This window comes from Triturus cristatus, chromosome 9 (assembly GCF_964204655.1).
Source record: "Triturus cristatus chromosome 9, aTriCri1.1, whole genome shotgun sequence".
NCBI lineage: Eukaryota > Metazoa > Chordata > Amphibia > Caudata > Salamandridae > Triturus > Triturus cristatus.
Genome location: NC_140592.1, coordinates 21,559,914 through 21,582,443, shown reverse-complemented (window position 1 = coordinate 21,582,443; position 22,530 = coordinate 21,559,914). Strand labels below are relative to the sequence as shown.

The 22,530-nt window shown below is 50.5% G+C and overlaps 1 protein-coding gene across 4 annotated transcripts in view; it reads right to left on the bottom strand.

Annotated features, from left to right (window-relative positions):
• Positions 1-22,530, bottom strand: part of MTMR14 (myotubularin related protein 14) — a 182,080-nt gene that overhangs the window by 58,432 nt on the left and 101,118 nt on the right. For all 4 annotated transcript variants that reach the window (XM_085624263.1, XM_085624264.1, XM_085624267.1 and 1 more), the window contains exons 15-16: positions 19,297-19,355; positions 5,121-5,253 (exon numbers count right to left, since the gene is read on the bottom strand). In XM_085624263.1, the coding sequence (XP_085480389.1) occupies positions 5,121-5,253; positions 19,297-19,355 (192 nt within the window). The remainder of the gene's footprint in view (positions 1-5,120; positions 5,254-19,296; positions 19,356-22,530) is intronic.

Below are 22,530 nucleotides of genomic sequence, written 5' to 3'. Positions count from 1 at the left end.
CTCCCCAGTTCAATCAACACTGCAAAGAACTTAGCAGTCATTTTCAACAACAGGCTGTCCTTTGACCAACAAGTCAAGAGAATGGCCAGTACCCTGTTTCTACATCATCAATATGTAGAGGAAAAGGTTTCCCTTCATTCCTTCCGAACTTAAAACTGCAGTAGCGATGGCTCTTGAGACATCCAGGCTCGGGTACTGCGTTGTACTTTACCTCAACATCAATAAATCTCTCCTCAAGCAACTTCAGGTCCTTCAGAATGTTGCGGCCCATTTGGTCTTAAATATACCAAAACTGCTCTCATCAAGAGAAGGCCTGCGTTCTCTGCACTGGTTACCTATCCCACAGAGAATGCATTTTAAGGCTCAGTGCATGGTACATAAAGCCCTACATCAACAAGGATAGTTTGCTCAGAGGTCTGCATTTAACTGGCATTGCCCTGCAAGAGCACGAAGATCCTCCAATATGAAGAAGTTGGTAGTTTCCAGGTGTCAGAAGGCTTGATGGGGAGCCCGAGCCTTTTCAATACAGTGGCTAAACTTTGGAATACGCTGCACCCTCAGATTCTCACATGGCCTTACAGAAGCAATTGAAGACATCGCTGTTTACCCACTCTTGACCTACCCCTTCTCGGGGGTTGCTTCTTTTAGATGTTTTAACGCTTTACCCGAATGTGGCACAAGCAAAATTTGGAAATAAACATAACTGACATTTGGCCTTACTGCTGCTCACAGATACGTTATTATTGAAGCAGATTTTTTCCATCTAGCTTGGACTTGCGACCTGGTAAATGCATACTGGGTTGATGTATTTAGCCGTCTCTCTATCATGGTAGAACATACTATACCCCCTGAACTGCTAACAGCCCTATTAGGATATGGTAAGCCTTTTAAAAGTAGTCCAAGACATTTTAGCGCTATTGCCCTACTGATAGCTAAGAGACAAGCTTCGCTGCACTGGGGCAGGATGCAAACGCCGTCAGTACAAGCGTGGATCCGAGATCTCACCTACTGTGACACAATGAGTGACATTTACGCTGCACTATTACGTACCACCTCACGCCCTTTTGATATTTGGCAGCCCCTCTACAATCACACTCCACAGATACTTAGGAGTGCTGGTATCATCAATTGCAGCAACTAAACGTACATTGCTTGAGAGAAAGGTTGGGTAATGCTCTGCTATGACATTCATGTTTGGCTATTGTCCACAGACTGCTTTGGTAGAAATTGTTAATCAGATGAGCACGGACATTGCTATGCGATGCATGTGTTCTACAACATCACTTGCACAATTGCTCCATGTTATTTGCTTTGCAGTGTTTAGTCTTTTTTAGTCTGTTATTCTTGCTGTAGCCAAACTAGAAATATTCAAATGTACTACATGATACTCTGACAACCCCATCTGTGTATGGGACAACAGCTACTCCCTTTCTTTACTACAGCTCGGTTGTATTCTTCCTATGAATAGAAACTCAACAAATAGATGTTTTAGCGCTTTGACGCCCAAGGGCATAATGTGCTTTATAAAACAGATACAAATAGCCTTTATAACACCATTGTATCTAGGATACAGAACAGAATACCCATTTAGTACTAGCTATGGCTTGATTCTCCACCCGCTCTCAATTACACGACTTACAATTAGCTTTAGCATATGCCCCCATTGAAGAGATCAGCAATCTTCTTGGGAAATTCCATTCATTGTAGTAATAGGAAAAGCAAGGAATAGAAACAGGGACCAAGCTTCAAGCCCAAAAAACGGCACTGTTGAAGACACCAGATTGACCAAGTGTCAGACACTGTTTTGGGGTAGACCATAGCTGCCATGCGCCAACTGTGTTGGGTGAGGTAGCTTGTCACAGCTGTTATGGGGTCTTTGCTATTAAGTCTTTGCAAACTGGGCCAAGTACAACGGTTGCCACGTTTGACTTTACTGCTGTAAAGGGCAATCAGTCTAATTTTTCTCAGAGAGGTTGCGTGGGGGACAAGAGCTCAGAACTCAGTCAACCAACTGACATGGAGTTGTCCAGGTCAGTACTATTCTTTTAGGTAAAAGAAAGTACTTCAATTTCACAGCAATTTAAATACTGCACAGTTCAACAGAAATGCAATACAAAGTTATAGCCAAATTTGCATTTATCAGTCATGCACTACCTCTTCTTACTGTGGTCAGGATCCTATGATTACAGTTCCCAACAGATTAGGGCCACAGGCATCAATTAGGAACAGGTGCAGATGGCATCAATTACGCTCATTAGTCAATTGCACAACTAAGTTCAATGCCTTTAACCTGTAGTGTTTATGCAGCAAAACTTTCGAGCCATGCGACAGATGTGTCTACGCATGTTAGTCTCTTGTCGAAAGAGCCCCCACTTTACCCATTTTTGATAGTTGCAGTTCCAGTGGCACCGCTGGAGGGGTTTGCATTCCCAACCTCACGCCAGCGTCTCCTCTGAGAGAGCTGCCTCATCTTCCTTGACCCAGGAAACAGATGGTGGGATGGAGTCGGTCGGATGGGTCTGCACTGCAGCTTAATGCTTTGAAGTGAGGGCCTTCCAGGGCCAGTTGCAGGCCGGTTCTCAAGATTCAGCAGGTGCAGCCTCCAGGACAATCAGGGCTTTCAACTTAGACCATGAAACAGATCCATTAAATAACATCGGCAACACTAGTCTCTTAGGCCACCGGCACGTTGCTGGGCAACACGTTGGTACTTGGTCTTGGAAAGTCTTAATGCAGCTCACAAGGGAACCCCTCTAAGACAGAGGAAACCCAGTCATATCAGGGTCACTCCTGGCTACGTTCTGTGACAATTTCCCCGGATGTTCCTCGGGTCAGAAACACACACAGCTACTCTCCCTGAACAATCTCCACTCCTGCAGGCAAAGTATGTTCCTTCCTTCTTTCAGAAGGCAGGCTGGCTTCTAGGCCCCTTAGACAGATTGCATTTCTTCTTGGAGGGAGAAGCCGATAAACTCCATATGATATCCTCTCGCATCTGTGAGACAGCCCTGATTAGACAGCAACTCAAGGCTCAGCAGAGGCCTCTCTTCCTCTGTAAAGAAGGCACTGGAACAAAGTGGGGTAGTTTGGACCCCCCCCCCCCCCCCCCCAGTTAATAAACATTTTCCAGACAGAATTTGGTGCCGCTGTCAAAGGTTTCAGAACAGTTTTGGGCCAGTTCACTTACTTATGAAGTTTTCTGGCTGTTTCTCTCACACATTTGTGCAAGGAGATGGCTCCAACAGCAGGTACCAATGACACTGCTGGCTCCAAGCAGGAGTTCCCAAAATAAGTACCCAATGAAGTGAGATCTTTGCAACAGTCTTCGGCCTTCTTGAAGCATTATTCAGGGTCAGACAAAAAGGACAGGACCTCCTAGAAATGTCTTCACCTGGAGCAACCAACTGCAGTCCCCCGCCTCACACCTACCAAAGGGCAGTGTTCAGAAAGAACAAGTCAGCAGCCTTTGACTAACGAAGTCATTGTTGAGTTTATAAATGTAGCCCCATCTCCATTCTCACTTCGAAGTGCAGGTCTCCATTCCGCATCCTAAGAGATGAAGGCAACACACAAACTGTGAGGGAAGCCGTCCTTGTCCTCCAGCTTGTGCTTTGCTAAAGCTGGGGCATCTAAAAGATCCGACTGGCTGCAGTAGTCAGTCTCACTACCATACATGTGCTACACACTCGCTGCACATACATGCACACAAGATTTCAGAGCAAAATTCTGAGCTTCACAGAACAGAACTTTACAGAAGAGGTCTTTCCTTGACAGACACAAGGTCTGGTCAGTTATGATTGGCAAAAAATCAGTACACTCTTTGCGTGATGCACACAGGCATGGACCGTAGTCTAAGGCCCACTAGGAGGGCACGCTTTATGCAACTCTCGAGGTCACAGAGCAGGTTCTGGATGTTACATTCGCATGAACACGCCTATACACCAGTGCACATGCTAGATTAGAGTTACACCAGGGCCAAAAAGGATTTTGACAAGCAGTCTGGCACTCAAGGCAGGGCTACATGCCTGTTCACCAGTCCTGTTCCAACACCAAGCATTAGCAAACGAAAAGGAACTCCAATACACATTCATAGTGCGATAAAATTCAAAAGAGTGATTAGGACACCATCTGCAAAGAATAATAAACAGAAATGAAAATAAAAGCAAAAGGCTAGCATGGCTCCATATTTTAGTGAGCCTCATAAAACATTTTTGTAGTGGATGAAAAGGGAGTGGCACGATAATTCTACTATGCCTGCACTGAATGGAGCTCGGTGGGAAGGCACTCTTGTAGTTGCAGATCAAGCATGCACGCCCATATATGTCCCACAAAGAGAGGGGACATGAATCTATTTGTCCTAGTGTGCATAGTCTTTTCAAACGGCAGTGAAGATGTGTTCCAATTAAAAAGTGTAAATCACAACATCTTGGTTTATTTGCAAGGAACTCCGATTTAAAAGAATTTCAATTCTTGGGCACAGACCACTGTCTGTAAGGACTATGTGGAAACTGGTTTAATGGGAGTGAAACCACCAGTTGGACAGTGTGGGCTCATTACTCTGTCGTCATCAATTTGATGCAACTTGTACAATTATGCATACACATCAAGGAGGATCAGTTTCTCGATTACTTGAGCGGAGTACACAAAGTGGTTTTTGAACAGTCCTCAATTTCATACAAATGCACCTTCTCAGCTCTTAATCTAGTGATTGCAACGATAATATCAACTCCAAATCCAGCGTGACAAGGAGCAGTGCAATGCTATAAACATTCTGGTGGACGAGTGATTTCAATCTAGTTTACTTTGCCTGGATAACTTTTGAATATTTCCCTTCTGGCAACAGGTTTCCAATTCATGTTACAATATTAAACACTCAATGAATTAAAGTTCGCATCCAGCTTTAAATAATATACCTACTGCGCTGTGCATGGCTAGTAACATTCAAGCACAGCAGCCAACAGTTTTTCAAAACATTTTGGCCGAACATGCCATATGGCAGAGAAAACTTATTACTCAGAAGCCCTCACCACCCCTGGAAGGATTATTTAATGTACAAGCCATGTCCCTTAACTCTTCTCCAAGGATTCCTTGGACCTCTTGCTCTATACAGCAAGTCTCACCAAGCAGGCTGTGCTTTGTTGGAGAGCAGATCCACACCATCATAGCAGAAGCCCCCAGCAGCACAAGGCGAATCATCCGTCACTATGGAGAAATCGCTGCCCAGACTGGTGGAGCTGCCCCGATCTCTTCGCTCTGAAAGAAAGGGTGAATTCTAGATCAGATCTGGACAGCTGATAAATTCAAAACATATTGCTAAATCTATTACATTAAGTCAATTTGTGCAATTCACCCCGACGAAAAGCTGTACACCACAAAGCAGGTGAGGAATACAGATTACTACATACAATTGTTAATATCTTTAATCAGGGTCTTATGGACTAAAAGAAAACACTCGTTTGTAGAGTAAACCAGAAAATGCGTTTTTTGATTGAGTGCATCTACAAAACTGAGGGATTCACTCCAAAATTAGGTAATGGCTTTCCAAAATGAAAGTGGACATCATCAAATGGAGGAAAAAGAAAACTCAGCATCCGCTTGGCCAGGTCTAGCACTGCTCATGTAAAGCTGAACTCTGCATCAAAGGGAAGCTGTAGATCTCTTCAACAGAAAACGGTATTTCAGGGTAGAAATACTCAGATGTTTCTCCATTACCTCTAAAATGAAATGGCAGCAGTAAACTGGTATAGCTAACTTCACTTAATGGTTTACTGACATTCAAGAAAAGGTTACTAAATTATGCAAAAGAAAAGATTGCTTGGGTTCTCACTACATTTGATGAAAGTAAGGATGAGACAAAGTTGGATAACTTTGGAGGTGTGATATTCAGATCCCGGGTGAAACAATTCAGTGTGAGACTCTCCAGATGAAGCACTGTTGAAAAGGAACAGGAGTTGCAATCTCACAAGTGAGCATAACTTTGAGCACCGAAGAACATCACAGCCATACATTAATAATCACTCAAAACACTGACTTCAAGAAACGTTCTCAAGATAGTGATGTAAAGATGCAGCCAGGTTGCTATTTATACAAGAAAATAAATTCATGGATACGTGGTTACAAGTTGTAGTTCTATATTTTACAGATGTACAATTTCTGGCAACACACTAAACTACCCAAAAAGGTATATGTTTGTTTACAGTACTACTCAGTATTTAAGAGAGCAGGAAAAACAAGCTGAACGTTTCTCAAGCCATCGCTGAACAAACCACTTTGTGACAAATGCAGACTTAAATTGCCTTCTGAGAGACATTTCCTTGAGTTTAAACAGAATTTGTCTTATATGGTTTCAAGCACATGGGGGGGGGGGGGGGGGGCAAGTACCCTCCTTGCTGGGACCAACGGAAGCAGCTCCACTGACTTAAATGTATCCCTGTGAGCGAGTTGAAGATACTTTTTTACCTCATGCTAAGCACATGAACACAACATTGCTAAGGAAACAAAAAGCATACTACAATGAAGTTTCCTCCGCCATCACTCATGCACGTGGACATCCATGCACCCACCCTCCCCGGTGGTGTAGGGGTCTTTTCTTTCCTTGGTAACTTTAGACTCCCTTGGTACAGATGCAGTTTGGAGATCAGGTGACTAAAACAGTACTGAATGTAATAATGTTGTTCGTCAATACCATTACCAGCTTCCCATTGACTGGTACATGATCTAAGGTGCGCTTTGTGCGCTTCGTATATATGCGGTCAGTGGGCGCCTTACCATTAGCAGATCTAACCAAGTCCTGGTGAGTAAAATAAAATGTATTATGCCATTGTTCGGTTTGACATTTTGCACACAAACCTGACAGCATGTTCGGCTTGAACGCCCTTCATATTGAAATTGTAGGAACAAGTACTTAATCCCTTTACTAAAGAATGCATGTGTGAGGGGGCGTGGCTTGCTGCCGACGAAGATGGCCGCAGCTTAGAAGCGGCTCCGGCGCCTAACGCCCGATCACACATCAATCCTGTCACGGATCCTGGCCGAAACCGGCAAAATATTCCCAGCGACGTCCCCTGAGGAGCGGAGGCACCGGCCTGGCGGCGGACGTGGGGGCACTGAGCCACGTGCCGCCGACAGTGCTGCCTGGGACAGAGAGCGGCGCCGGGGCCTCGGGTGATGGCCTGCCGGCATGGAGGAGTCTCGATGGGCGTGGCCTCCGCCTGAAACCCCCGAGTTGTGGACGCCGGCGGCCGGGCTGTTGGGGCTCCATTGGCCACCGGGGAGAGTAACCTGCGGCTGGACTCGCTGCGGCGCCTGGGGGGCCCTGCAAGGTGCTTTGGGGGAGGCCCCGCGTTGTTTGGTGCCGGCGTGTAACGCGGAGGCGGGGTGCAGGCCTGGACGCTGCACAGTGGAGATCCGAGACGTCCCTGCCCCCCCCCCCCTCCCCCCTCGCTCGGGGCCGGAGCCCTGGCTTGCTCCTGGGACGTGGTCTGGCGACCGGCACACAGCGGTGCTGGTGTGCGAAGTGAACGGGGCGGCGCAGGTCCCGACTGCGGACTGGGGCTTAGCTGGTACGCACCGGATACTTTGGGGAGGCGGCGGGACTCCAGTGAACCAGACAGGCCGCACGTGGACGGCCCCGTGGCAGCGACAGCTGGATCCCTGCTGCACCTCCCTCTCGCCTGAAGTCCCGGACCAGCGGGGAGACTCCCCGCCGGCACCAGCCACTATGGGAGGTAAGGGGCCTCGTGGGGGGCCGCACGCCAAACTTGACAAATTCGCTTACCGGAAGGGTCAGGCGGGCCCCCCCCCCCCCCGATGAGCCTAAAGAGATCACCCTGCAGGATGTCATGGCCACGCTGACCCAGATGCAGGTCTCCATTGGGACGATCTCAACGGACATAACGCTGCTGAGAGCCGATGTCGCTAAAATGAATACGAGACTGTCGGATGTGGAAACTGCCGCGGCGACCCTTACCAGCGACACAGCGGAGTGTAAACAGCGAATACGGACGCTGGAACTTGTCCAAAAGCAGCTGTTGGACAAGCTGGATGACCAGGAAGGCAGGTCCGGAAGGAACAATGTCCGCGTCGTGGGTGTGCCGGAGACCGAACGGGGGCCGGCGCTGGACCTCTTCATTGAAAAACTTATCACGGACCAGCTGCAGCCGCGTGGGCTGTCAACATTTTTCCCCATGGAGCGAGTACATCGGGTGCCCGGAGGACGGCCAAAACCGGGGGCCCCCCCGCGCCCGATCCTGGCGCGTATATTTAACTTCAGGGACAGGGATGCTATCCTGCAGGCAGCGCGCACCGCTCCCCCGCTGAAGGTGGACAATTGCACGGTAACCCTTTATCCGGATTACACCACAGCAGTGATGAAGCAGCGTTGCGACTTCCTGGCAGTCAAAAAGGAGTTGCGCGCTCATGAACTTAAATACGCGATGCTCTACCCGGCGAAGCTGCGGGTGGAAGCGGAGGGACGGACATGGTTCTTCACCACGCCGACGGAGGCCACGGAGTGGCTGGAGGGCTGGCGCCCGGTGAGAGCATCGGACCGCCTGGGACGTGCACGTCGACAGCGTTCTGGGTCCCCCGGGGCTTCGGATGACGCCGGCCCGGGGGGAACGGAGAGCGCACCTCCGGAATGAAGCAGACAGGGAAAGGACTGGATTTTTTGTGGTAAGGTGGTGCGGGGTGTCGGGTGGGTCCCCGTGGTCGCAGGGAGCATGGCAAACATTGGGGCGCTGAAAGACTGAACTTCGATATCCTCAATGACTGGTTTCTCGCATTGACCCATATGTGATGAAGGGACAGGGAGCAGCTACTCCCCCACACGCAAGTACCAAGTTATGGGATCTAAGCACTCTGCTAAGTTGGGGTGGCGGGTAGTTCCAAATCCGCTGGGCAGGGAGGCGGGGTGGGGAAATGGGGGGACCACAGACTTTCATGTTTTGTTATGTATGTTGCATCTATACATTGGCGATTGACGCAACCTAGGCCTGTTATCACACGAAGGATAGTGTACATGTTCAGCCACATCTCTACTACCCTACATGACGGAAGCGGAACACAAGCCCACTTCGGAGACAAATACTAGCTTAAATGTAGGGAGTACGCAACCACCCAGCCCCTTGTTTAGAATAATGTCCTGGAATGTGAATGGATTGGGGGATAAAATCAATCGGGGGCTGGTTCTCCAATATCTTAAGCGCAAGGGGCCAGCAGTGGCGCTCCTGCAGGAAACGCACTTAGTGGGCACGGCTACGAAGGCACTGGATAGATGGGGGTTTAAAATGGTGATACATTCTGCATTCACATCAGGTTCCCGTGGGGTGGGCATATTAGTGAATAAGCGCTTCCCCCTGATTATTGTTGACTCCCGTGGCGAGGATCAGGGTCGCTTTGCGGCACTGACCTGCCAGTGGGAGGGGAAAATGTATAACTTAGTGACGGTATACGTCCCCCCAGCGCTGCATCAGGATACTTTCAGGGCGTTGGGAGAATTTCTGTTGTCGCTCCCACACGGGGGAACTAATCATAGGTGGGGACTTTAATGCGACTATGGATCCGCTACTGGACAGGTCGTCCGCCAGGGATCATGGTAGTACTACTCTCAAACTCCGCGAGTTCACGGAGGCATTGGGCCCCATAGACACCTGGCGAACCCGCAGCCCAGAGGACAGGCAGTACACATTTCACTCGGGGGTCCATAACAGTCTCTCTCGTATTGACTACATATTCGCACCAGCAACGGGGTTGAGGGGAATGACGGACGTCACGCACTTGCCCAGGGGCATCTCAGACCACTCCCCAGTTCTTGCTACATGTGCAACCTTCGCGCCCCACAGAACCGTAGAGTTTTTCCAATTCACCCTGGCTACCTCAAAATACCTAAAATTAATAAAGCCCTTCTGGTAACCACCAAACAGTATTTTGCAGAAAATAAGGATTCGGTGACCAGCCCAACGACACTGTGGGAGGCGTATAAAACGGTCCTTCGCGGGCAGGCAATCTCGATGGTGGCAGATCACAAGAGGTCGCGGCCCTAGGGACGGACCTGACCACGGAGGAAATTACACTTGCAATTGCCGCCCTCCGCACTGGGAAGGCACTGGGGCCCAATGGAATTCCGGTGGAATTCTATAAGAAAGCAGCTACTCACATCGCCCCGCATCTCTTGGATATGTACACTGATAGCTTACAGAAAGGGATCCTTCCCCGAGACCAGAGACTGGCCACCATAGTGGCCATCCCCAAACCTAATAAACCACCGCATGAATGCGCCTCCTATCGCCCAATCTCGCTGCTAAACGCCGAGGCGAAGATCCTTGCAAAGGTCTTGGCGACGAGGCTGCAGCCCCACCTCTCTGCCGTGATACACCCGGATCAGTCCGGATTTATGCCTAATCGTAATACTGCCCTGAACATACGGCGGTTGCACGGGGTCCTTGCTCCGATAGAAGAGGACGCGGTCACTAGATGCGCGAATGGCATTTGATCTGGTGGAATGGCCTTTCCTCTTTGCGGTCCTTCGTCACCTGGGATTTGGCCCCAAGATGTGCGCATGGATCCAGCTCCTATATACTAGGCCGCTGGCACAGGTCGTCGTCAATGGGCACATCTCGAACGCTTTTCCGTTAGGGCGTGGGACGAGACAGGGCTGCCCCCTTTCCCCACTCCTATTTGCGCTAGCGCTGGAGCCGCTCGCGGCCTGGGTGCAACAAGACCCGATCATCCATGGCCTAAAATGGACGATGGGGTGGGAGGACCGCATCTCGCTCTACGCGGATGCCGTCCTGCTATATCTAGCTTCACCAGCGCACTCAATACGCTGTCTTCTGGACATCTGTGCGGCATATGGGAGGGTATCTGGCTACACAATAAATTGGGAAAAATCCTACCTGTATGTACTTCAGGGCTCCCCGCCGCGGCTTCCTAGGGGATGCGACATTCGAGTGGTAGAGGACGGATTCAAATACTTGGGAATATATGTGACGGCGGACAGAGCAAAATTTGTTTCTGAAAACCTGGCGAAACCCCTGGCGCGGTTCCGTAGCGACGTCAAATACTGGCGTTCCCTGCCCCTAACACTGCTGGGATGGGCCGCCCTCTTTAAAATGATGGCGCTCCCCAGATTTCTCTACTTGCTCCAGAATACACCCTTCCCGGTTGCCTCCACTTACTTTACCACCATAAATGCAGCGGTGACGAGCCTCTTGTGGGAAGACAAGGCGCCACGGATAGCGCTCCACAAACTGACCAGAGGCTGGTACGACGGGGGTATCGCCCTCCCTAATATCAAGATATACTACTGGGCATCACAGCTTATGGTAATAAACCAGTGGCTCCATGTGCCAGGGGACGACCCGGCCTACCGTATGGATCGTCAATTGCTGGGGACGGAGGGGGGGGGGGGGGGGGGTATGGGAGCGCTCTATAATTACACTAAGAAACGTGGCTTCACGGGCCCTACGGCACACACTCTGACGATATGGTTTGAGGCGCAACGTGCTCTTGGTTGGGATGGGAGGATCACCCAGGCCACACCACTATGGGAGGCGGAATAGTTGGGGGTATTGCGCACTACCAAAGGGGTTTTACAATGGGATCTGATTGGGATATCGAGGGTAGGTGATCTCTGGAAAAAAGGTGACAGTCACGTTTGCCCATTTACAAGCTGAATATGACCTGGAAGACGCTGAACGATTTCGCTACCTCCAAATCAGGCACGCACTCCGGGCGGCGGTCCCGCCTGGGACTCAGCTGGCGGAGTCCTCGCCGTTGGAAGACAGGCTCCTCGCGGAACACCTGACTAAAAGAGCCACATCCCTGACATACCGGAAGGTGATAAACAACCAGCCAGACCCATTTTTGGCCCTTAAGGCCAAGTGGGAGACTGACCTGGGGGAATTCGATGAGACGGACTGGCAGGCGGCGCTTTCCTCCCCTAAGGAGGTTGGGATCTCGTCCAAACTGAAGCTTGTACAATTAAAAATTCTACACCGCACGTACTACACCCGCACACTCCTCTAAACTTACTCGGACCGACTCACCGCTCTGTCTCAGGCAGTGTGGCATGGACGGCAATCTTTTCCATACCCTTTGGGAGTGCCCCGCAATTGCCCAATACTGGAAGGCGGTCATGCGCACACTCTCCCAGGTGACGAAAGTTCCAACGCTTCCGGAGCCGAGGAGATGCCTCCTCAACGTGTGGGCGCCTACAGATCTTAACCGCGTAGCGCAACTCTGGGTGACATTGGGACTTCTGCTGGCAAAGCGCAACTTAGCCCAAAAATGGGGGTCTAGGCAGGCCCCTACCCTCGCCCAGTGGTGCAGAGACATGGACACCACAATGGTTGTCGAAAAAACAGTGTACATTCATAGAGGCTGCCCCAAAAAGTGGTCCCAGATATGGGGGGGGGGGGGGGGGGGGGGGGGGGGGTGGAACGCTTAGAGGGAATATATGTGAACCCCCGCGTGAAACCTCAGAATCTGGACTGAGTTCCTAGGGCCTAATTATACACCAAATGTGACCTGCTAAGTTACTGCGTGAAGCGGTAGCAGTCCAATGAGCTACTATATACCACTGATGTACCAATGTCTAATTAAGGTATTCTGTGACTCTATGTACGCTAGCAGACGAATGTAACGCCGATGTATGCAATGCCAATGTACGTTGTTTTGTATTTGAATTTCTTAATAAAAATATTTACACAAAAAAAAAAAAAAGAAGAATGCATGTGTTAGGCAGCATGAGACTGCGTTACTGCTATGGAAAGGTTACCATACAAATTGGTGTTTTGGCTATTTTTAAGTATTTGCATTTTTCTTGAAAACTACCCAAGAAAATCATTGCCCTTCCTCAGTTGAGGAAAATGAAATTACTTTCAAAAGTGTAAATTCTTGGCAGTTTGCATGTAGTTTAAATAACAAAGTGTACTGCTTTGAACATTATAAAATATGACATGAATGGCAAATACAGTATATTTCATTTGTTTTAAGGAATATAATTTTCCAAAATAAACAATGATTGACTGATTGGAAGATCTATGGACATCTTTATATTATGCATATAGTCATACATGATCATCACTAGACAGTCGATTCTTGGATAGAAGCGGACTACAGACATGCTTACAACACTACATACTTCTAAAGACTATAATTTTGACTCTTTGCATATTTTGCAAGGGTTTACTACTTGTGCGTGTAATTTGTCACTTTGGTTTCAAGAAATATCACTCACTGTAGGATTCAGTCTTGGCAGAGGGACCTGCGTTCCCAAATCATTTCTTAGTTTGCCCAGACATCAGAGCTGTACCTTGCGACACCACAAAAGCACCTGGATTACAATGGCAATGCTTGTTGAACAGACTGGCGGTGGAAGGGTGTGTGTGGGGGGGAGGGGGGGCGAATTCATGTAAAATGTATTTAGTATTTAAAATGTAATCCAAACCCTTACACTCTGTTACGTGCTGAAGGCAGCAACTTTGCTTCTTCTAAAATTCAGTGTATAGGGGAAGATTTAAACAGGGGCGGAGTCGAGCGGTGGACCAATGTGGATGTATGTACTGCATTACAAATTTGTGAAATTATTAACAAAAATACATGGATTACAACTAAATGTAGAGGGGCAGTAACTTCCTATAATGTGTGTTCAACTAAAGGCAGAAAACGCCAATATGATTTTTCTACATTTGGGACCATTTTTCATATCCATTTGTGAACTCTTCACAACAGAGGGCTGCTACCCATCACTGCCAAAGTGGCCACAACATTAAACAAATTAAATAACAGAAAGAGGGATTTCTGAACGTTGCTATGGCCAAATACAACACCGTATGGACAAATAAAGTCTTTCAGAGAGAGAAAGCAAAGCAATAGCTTAGAGCTTAAGAGACGGTAAAACAAACAATATTCTCCATTCGCATAATTAGTTTGCTTTAAATGAAGGTCAGAGAAAGACTTACTGACATTTACACCCTGCTAACAAATATTTAAAGTTACAGGGGAGGCTGTTCCATGTAAAATGTCCAATTTCAGTTACTTGAGCCTTGCTTGACACAGTTCCAATACTACGTTTCAATCAATCAATCATAGCATTTGTATAGCGCACTACTCACCCGGAAGGGTCTCAAGGCGCTGGGGGAGAGGGGTCCGTTACTGCTCGAAGAGCCAGGTCTTGAGTTGCTTCCTGAAGGAGAGATGGCCCTGGGTCAGCCGAAGGTGGATGGGGAGGGAGTTCCAAGTCTTGGCTGCCAGGTAGGAGAAGGATCTTCCTCCGGCGGTGGCTCTGCGGATGCGTGGTACGGTGGCGAGGGCGAGGCTGGTCGATCGTAGCTGGCGGGTGGGCGTGTAGAAGGTCAGGCAGTTGTTGAGGTACATGGGGCCCAGGTCGTGGAGAGCCTTGTGTGCGTGGGTGAGGAGCCTGAACGTGATCCTCTTGCTGACGGGGAGCCAGTGCAGGTCTCTCAGGTGGCTGGAGATGTGGCTGTGTCGGCGGATGTCCAGGACGAGTCGTGCGGAGGCGTTCTAGATGTGTTGGAGTCTTTTCTGAAGTTTGGCTGTGGTTCCGGCGTAGAGGGTGTTCCCGTAGTCCAGTCGGCTGGTGACGAGTGCCTGGGTGACCGTCCTCCTGGTTTCGGTGGGGATCCATCGGAAGATCTTACGGTGCATGCGCAGGGTGTTGAAGCATGATGATGAAACGGCGTTGACTTGTCTTGTCATCGAGAGGGAGGAGTCCAGGATGAAGCTCAGGTTGCGTGCGTGGTCCGTTGGCTTGGGAGTGGTGCCCAAGGCAGGGGGCCACCAGGAGTCGTCCCAGGCGGAGGGCGATGATCCCAGGATGAGGACTTCCGTCTTGTCTGAGGTGGAGATGTTCTATGTCCACGTTGGCAACCCCGTCCTAATAAAGAGATATATATATATATATATATCCCTATAGGAAGCTGCCAGTCTGAGAAAACCAGCACAATAGAAAATACGGTACGTAAGTTTATTAGATGTGATTCACCATTAAGAGGCATCCAAAAGAATGCACACTATAATTAGGCACATTGTCACCCATACAGGAGAAAGAGGTCCTTTCAGAAATATAATAAGTCCTGAAGAAGACCTCACCAAGAAGTCGCAGGTCCACACACTACAGGTCGAAACGCGTTGGCAATATACAAGCAGAGAACCAGAACATACCGGGAAAAGCACTAAACTGTCCTTGTTCCCCCTTAACAGGAAACATAATAAATCTAAGGTTCCCTCATAATAATATCTAAATAATTGCTTCTGACCCTGCTTAGAACCAAAAAGACTGAGAAATTTGAGGACCAATCAAGTTAAGGTCCCTAAGGTGAAAACAGTTGGGACATTTATGTACTGTATTGTAAAGGAAACACAAACCGTTGGAGATTTGATTTGCACAAACGTCACACCATTTGCTTTATGTTTAGGTCTTTGTCAAAATGTGTAAATAAGTGTACAGGATAATTGTGTGAATTATGTAAGATACAAGAAAAAAGTCTATTGATGAAGTGTTTACTCTGTTCAAATGAAGTGTAAAAAAGAAAAATAATATTGATACTTTCAGTCAATAAAAAGGACTGAAAGCTAAAGTAACATTGTGATTTATGGGCTCAGAGGCATGCACATGTGTATATAGCTATAATATTGATTCTGGCTTCTGCAGTCCTTACTGAATCAATCCCCAATTTTTTATACACCGAGTTCAGTTTCAGGCGGCTGTTCTTCATCCATTCGGCGATGTCTTTAATCCCCTCCTGGAAGCTGGTTCTGGCGGTGGCGGGGTCGTTGGTGAGGGAGAGGATCAGCTGGGTGTCATCGGAGTAGGAGATGATGAGGTTGTGTTGGCGTGCGATGGCTGCGAGGGGGCTCATGTAGATGTTGAAGAGGGTTGGGCTGAGTGATGATCCTTGTGGTACGCCGCAGATTACTTCGGTGGCGTCGGATCTGAACGGGGGGAGGCGGACTCTCTGGGTTCTTCCGGCGAGGAACGAGATGATCCACTTCAGTGCCTTCTCTTGGATCCCGATGTTGCCGAGGCGCTGTACTAGGGTGAGGTGGCAGACAGTGTCGAACGCTGCAGAGAGGTCCAGGAGGATGAGGGCCGCTGTTTCTCCGTTGTCGAGCAGGGATGTGATTCATCGGTGGCTGAGATCAGTGCGGTCTCGGTGCTGTGGTTTGCTCGAAAACCGGACTGCGAGGGGTCGAGGGATCCGTTCGTCTCGAGGAAGGCGGCGAGCTGTCTTTGACGGTCTTCTCGATGACTTTGGCAGGAAAAGGGAGGAGCGAGATGGGGCGAAAGTTTGAGGTCGGTGGGGTCCGCTGTTGGTTTCTTCAGGAGGGCGCTGAGCTCGGCGTGCTTCCAGCTCTCCGGGAAGGTGGCGGTGTGGAAGGTGGTGTTGATGATGTCCCGGAGTTGGGGTGCGATGATGGAGTCGGCCTTGTTGAAGACGTGGTGGGGGCAGGGGTCGGTTGGAGATCCGGAGTGGATGGTGTTCATCGTGCGGGTGGTGTCTTCGGTGCTGACCTGGGTCCAGGCGCAGAGGGTGGTGGTGGTGGGGGGCGTTGGTTCGGCGGTTGGGTGAGTCGCAGAGGTCTTGTGAAGGAGTGATGTCGTTTCCGGCGCTGGGGTTGGAGAGCTCTTTGACGATGCTGAAGAGTTCCTTGCTGTTGTGGGCGTTGTTGTCCAGTCTTTCTTTGAATGCTGTCTTCTTGGTGGTGCGGATCAGCTGGTGGTGCTTGCGGGTGGCGTGCTTGAGGGCGGTCATGTTGTCTGTGGTCTGGTCGTGGCGCCAGGCTGTCTCGAGGGTGCGGCAGTTCTTCTTGGAGTCCTTGAGTTAGTCGGTGAACCAGGGGGCTTTCTTGCTGCCGGGTTTGCTGGGAGGGTTCTTCAGTGGTGCGAGGTCGTCGGCGCAGGTGGTCAGCCACTGTTGGAGGTTGCTGGCTGCTTCGTTGGGGTCCGTTGTGCTGGCGGTAGGGTTCTGGCTGAGGGAGGTGGTGAGCTGCTCGGTGGTGATCTTGCTCCAGCTCCGGCGAGGAACCTGTTGCGGGTGGTGGTGGGTCGTGGTTCTTCTGAAGCTGAAGTGGACGCAGCTGTGGTCAGTCCAATGAAGTCCGGTGGAGTGGCTGAAGGAGATGTGCTTGCTGGAAGAGAAGACTGGGTCAAGCGTGTGGCCGGCGTAGTGGGTGGGGGTGTTCACCAGTTGCTGGAGTCCGAGGTTGGCGAGGTTGTCCAGCAGGGTGGTGGTGTTGCAGTCCTTGTTGTTCTCCAGGTGGAAGTTGAGGCCCCCTAGGAGGATGTAGTCAGCGGAGGGGAGGGCGTGCGGGCTGATTAAGTCTGCGACGTCTTCGCTGAATTGTGTGCGTGGTCCCGGGGGTCTGTAGATGAGGGTGCCTCTGAGGGTGGTCTTGGGGTCGGTGTGGATCTGGAAGTGGAGGCGTTCGGCGGTGGTGAAGGTGTCGTCGGAGTTGGTCGTGATGTGGATGGTGTTCTTGTGTACGATGGCGATGCCTCCTCCGGTCTGGTTGACGCGGTCCCTCCGGGTGATCTTGTATCCGTCCAGGATAGCTATGGCGATGTCGGGCGCTGAGGAGGCGTTCATCTAGGTTTCTGTGAGGAAGGCGACGTCTGGCGATGTTGTGTCGAGGAGGTTTCCAGAGTTCGACGGTGTGTCTGTGGACGGAGCGGGTGTTGAGCAGGATGCACTAGAGGTGGTTGTTGCTGGTGTTCGGCTTGGAAGGTGCGGTGCAGGTCCAGAGGCAGGAGAACTTGCAGGTTTGGCAGGTGAAGGGTCCGTGGGCGCGTTTCGGGGTGGCTCGGTAGCAGGCGGGGTTCCGTCCGGCGTGGAGTGTGGCGGCGTCGTAAGTCCGTCGTGTGGGCTGGCATCTTCGGGGGCCAGGGGTCCTGGCGCTGGGCGCGGTCCAGGCGCGGACGGGCGTAGACTGGCTTTGCCATTGGCGCGCCTTTTGTGCACAATCTGCGCGCCCGCTGCGCCTGGACCGCTGAGCGGGCTCCATATGAGGCGAAGTGGGAGGGCGGAGCAGCTGGGAGGCGGGAGCGGGGCGGCCAATCGGGTACAGAAGGAAAAAGGGGGCGGGGCCGCGATGGAGCAGCGACGGAAAGCGGGGAGCAGGTGGGGGCACCAGAGGGGTTAGCGAGGCACGCTAAACAAAACAAAAGCACAAGTGAGTACAATGCAGGAGTTAAAAACACAAGTACAGGAACAAAGATACAGTGGGCACGAAAAATCGGGCTAAAACAGAGCAAGTACAGAAAAAGAAGCAGCGAGCACGAATAACGGGCTAAAAATGGAGCAGGGACAACGAGCAGCAGCGAGGAGGCACCACTGGAGAGCCGTGCGGCGTGGGGGGGGGGGGGGGGGGGGGGGGTGTCCTGAGGTCAGGTCACACTTACCTGCGCCACACGGGCTCCATATGAGGCCAAGTGGGAGGGCGGAGCAGCTGGGAGGCGGGAGCGGGGCGGCCAATCGGGTACAGAAGGAAAAAGGGGGCGGGCCGCGATGGAGCAGCGGCGGGGAGCGGGTGGGGGCACCAGAGGGATTAGCGAGGCACGCTAAACAAAACAAAAGCACAAGTGAATACAATGCAGGAGTTAAAAACACAAGTACAGGAACAAAGATACAGTGGGCACGAAAAATCGGGCTAAAAGGGAGCAAGTACAGAAAAAGAAGCAGTGAGCACGAAAAACGTGCCAAAAACGGAGCAGGGACAACGAGCAGCAGCGAGGGGGCACCGCTGGCGAGCCGTGCGGCATGGGGGGTGTCCTGAAATCTTTCTCCCTGAACTATGCCAAGGACTTGATTTGTGTCAAAACACATCGTGCTAAGCTTCCAACACACCTGAAATAACATGAACATGCTCACAGAACAGAAAAATGATGGGACTTAAAGCACGACAGAGCCCTGGAAAGAACTTGTGCAATTAAATGATTTGAACAGGTCAGTCTGCAAGAGCAACCAGACAATGTACTAAAATGGTGGCAGGAGTGGGGGTTTGGGATTTAAAATGAATGTTCATAGCCACATTTAAAAGAACAATTACTTTTAACACAGTTCTAGAGCTCAGCAGCTGCCATTGAGGGTTTGAAGCAGGAAAATTACATTTTGTAAATTCCGTTTTCAAGTGCTTGACAGCATTAAATCCAGAATCATGCAATAAACCTCTTTCTACTCTAGAACAGTAAGCATATAGAGGACATGGGTCCCAATTAGTAAATGTGGTTTTAGATGGGCCTTGTCATTACTTTTTAGAGAATGCTGTACTTACTGAGCATGCCGAGATCTTCCAGGAGGAACCCGGGCTCCCGCGGTTGTGAACTCTTCCTCCTGGAAACAAAGAGGTACATATATATACACACATCATGACACAAGACCAAGGAACGTAGCAGCCAGAGAGCTTGGGAGGGGGCGCTGCAGGGTACTCCCATTCTCTGGTCCCTCTCCAGCCTGCAGGGGAGATACTTACAGGCCTCAAAATTCCACGGTCTCCATGGGGTCTCTAGAGACCATCAGCAGTGGGAAGTATCCGCATCCATGGATACACGGCTTTCAGACAGGAGTGTGCCCCTGACAGAGTAGAGAGTAACCAAAGAACAAGCTACTTACGATAGGGCTTTTTTTGGTGGATTCTCTAATCGGATTGCTCAATTTGTGAATTTCCCCTAGGCTCCAGGTTGAATTTGCAAACTCAAAAGCAGCGCTCCTTTGTGCCGGTAGGGGGCGCTATGCGACTCCTTGTCAACACATTACTATTCTGTAAGTGACAATGTAAGCAGCAGCCATGCGCCCTGACAGTTTTTCATTAACTCATCCATGCCCCCAGACATGGAGCCCATCAACGAATTAGACAAGTGTGTAGATTCCTAAATTGGGATCTTTTTAGACTGAAGAGACCATCCACAGAATGCAGAGGTGGGAGGGCAGTAAAGAACCTGTGGTTAGATATAGCACCCACCAGAAAGAGCATTACCAAGGCAAGTCATTTGTTCTTCTGGAGGATACGTCCAGTCGTTGATTCCTCAGCTTGTGAATAGATAAAAGCAGTAACTTCCAAAAAAGGAGGGTCTGCCGGCTGGCTCAGGCTAATAACTCCGGCAGGTAGAGCTTGTCGAGACACTAACACCTTGTGAACTTGAACGCATGCCCACGTAGCTGCCTGACAGATGAGGATGTGCAATCCATGTGTCAATGAAAAGGTAGCACCCTTGCCCTAGTAGCACGAGGATCAATTATACATACAACAAAACAAAGTGCTCTCTTGGGGTCTAAAAAACAATGCAGTCTTCTACTTTTTCAAGGCATGAGGCAGAGTAAAGAAAGTCAGTAGGTTGATGGCTTGCTCAACATGAAAAGCATCAAAACTTTGTCGGGAAAGCAGCGTGTCTGTTGGGCCTACCACCCAGACCTCAAAAGGGCTGGGAGGCCTCATGCATGGGCAGCAGAGCATTGAATATGCCAAAACCCTGGCATATCCCCCGAAAAAGAAAACTTTTTTGCACCGATTGCCTGAGTGGAGTTGAAAAGCCCAAACAGCGCGCCTCGTTAAAACACTCTAGGGCAAAGTCTGTCTTTTCAGAAAACAGGTAGAAGCAGCCGAAAGGCATGTCCATTAAGGATGCCTACATTTCCCCAGAGAAGTATGTGGGCCTCATCCATGCATGCAGGTGGAGCACCATGCTTGTTCCCTTTGCCCCTTCTTACCAGACATTTTGTGGTTTGTAGGCCAGAATGGATGACAAATTTGGTCGCATTTCAACCATCCTGATTGGCTTGGGCTCTGGGCAGCCAGCAAGTCTTCCGGCATCGAACCAATAATGCCCAAAAGGGACTGGGTGTATTGACTGAGAAAAGCAGTTTGCAAAGCAAGACCAACAGGGAAGAATATTTGCTTGCCAGAGGTGTCCAGCAGTTTTGACTCCTTGTCAGGAGCATTGGTTTGTAAGATGTTAGGGTTTACTTTACTAGTGGATACCTGTACAACCAAGCTCTCCATTGTTGGATGCCAATTCAGGAAATCCAGGCCACCTGGATCCAGTCTATGGCAACGAATGACTTGAGGATTATCGAAGAACCCAAAAATGGGTTAGCCCAAGTGCCAGACAGTGCATCAGTGAGGGTTTCGTTCATGGGCAAGAGGTTCAGGCGGTCACTAGCTAGGCCTCAAGACAGCTGCTAGCAGATTAGTATTCACCTCCACAGTGGGGAGGTGCGGGACCTCCGCAGTGGGGAGGTGAGGGACCTCCGCAGTGGGGAGGTGCGGGACCTCCCCAGTGGGGAGGTGCGGGACCTCCCCAGTGGGGAGGTGCGGGACCTCCCCAGTGGGGAGGTGCGGGACCTCCCCAGTGGGGAGGTGCGGGACCTCCCCAGTGGGGAGGTGAGGGACCTCCCCAGTGGGGAGGTGAGGGACCTCCCCAGTGGGGAGGTGAAGGACCTCCCCAGTGGGGAGGTGAAGGACCTCCCCAGTGGGGAGGTGAAGGACCTCCCCAGTGGGGAGGTGAAGGACCTCCCCAGTGGGGAGGTGAAGGACCTCCCCAGTGGGGAGGTGAAGGACCTCCCCAGTGGGGAGGTGAAGGACCTCCCCAGTGGGGAGGTGAAGGACCTCCCCAGTGGGGAGGTGAAGGACCTCCCCAGTGGGGAGGTGAAGGACCTCCCCAGTGGGGAGGTGAAGGACCTCTCCAGTGGGGAGGTGAAGGACCTCTCCAGTGGGGAGGTGAAGGACCTCTCCAGTGGGGAGGTGAAGGACCTCTCCAGTGGGGAGGTGAAGGACCTCTCCAGTGGGGAGGTGAAGGACCTCTCCAGTGGGGAGGTGAAGGACCTCTGCAGTGGGGAGGTGAAGGACCTCTGCAGTGGGGAGGTGAAGGACCTCTGCAGTGGGGAGGTGAAGGACCTCTGCAGTGGGGAGGTGAAGGACCTCTGCAGTGGGGAGGTGAAGGACCTCTGCAGTGGGGAGGTGAAGGACCTCTGCAGTGGGGAGGTGAAGGACCTCTGCAGTGGGGAGGTGAAGGACCTCTGCAGTGGGGAGGTGAAGGACCTCTGCAGTCCTCCTAATTACAGCGGTAAAGGGTGTACTTTATTTCATTGGCATCCTCCAAGTCCATGTACCAGTTGTTATAATAGGGTGTGGCAAACGCTTCCCTATCCCTACCACTGTCATCTCCATATGGATGGCTCTTGTCTGAGTCTGGGCCAAAAAGATGGTGTAGAGTCTGCACATGGTTATATGGAAGTGGAATAATATTTAAGGCTGATGGTTTCGAGACAGACTACGGCACATCAAGATCTGGACTCAGACGAGGTCGAAGTAGAGATGAAGGTGGCGGGCTAGGTCAAGACTGAGCCAGCTCAAGGTAGAATACCACAAGAGGCTTTGACCTACTGCAACATCACCAAAGGACCCAGGAAGGCTCCTCAGTGGAACAGGAGTGAGCCCTGGAGGCACAATGACTCCCACAAGCCTTCTCTGGAGATCAAGAGTGGCGGGAATGGCAGCTCCAATTGGACT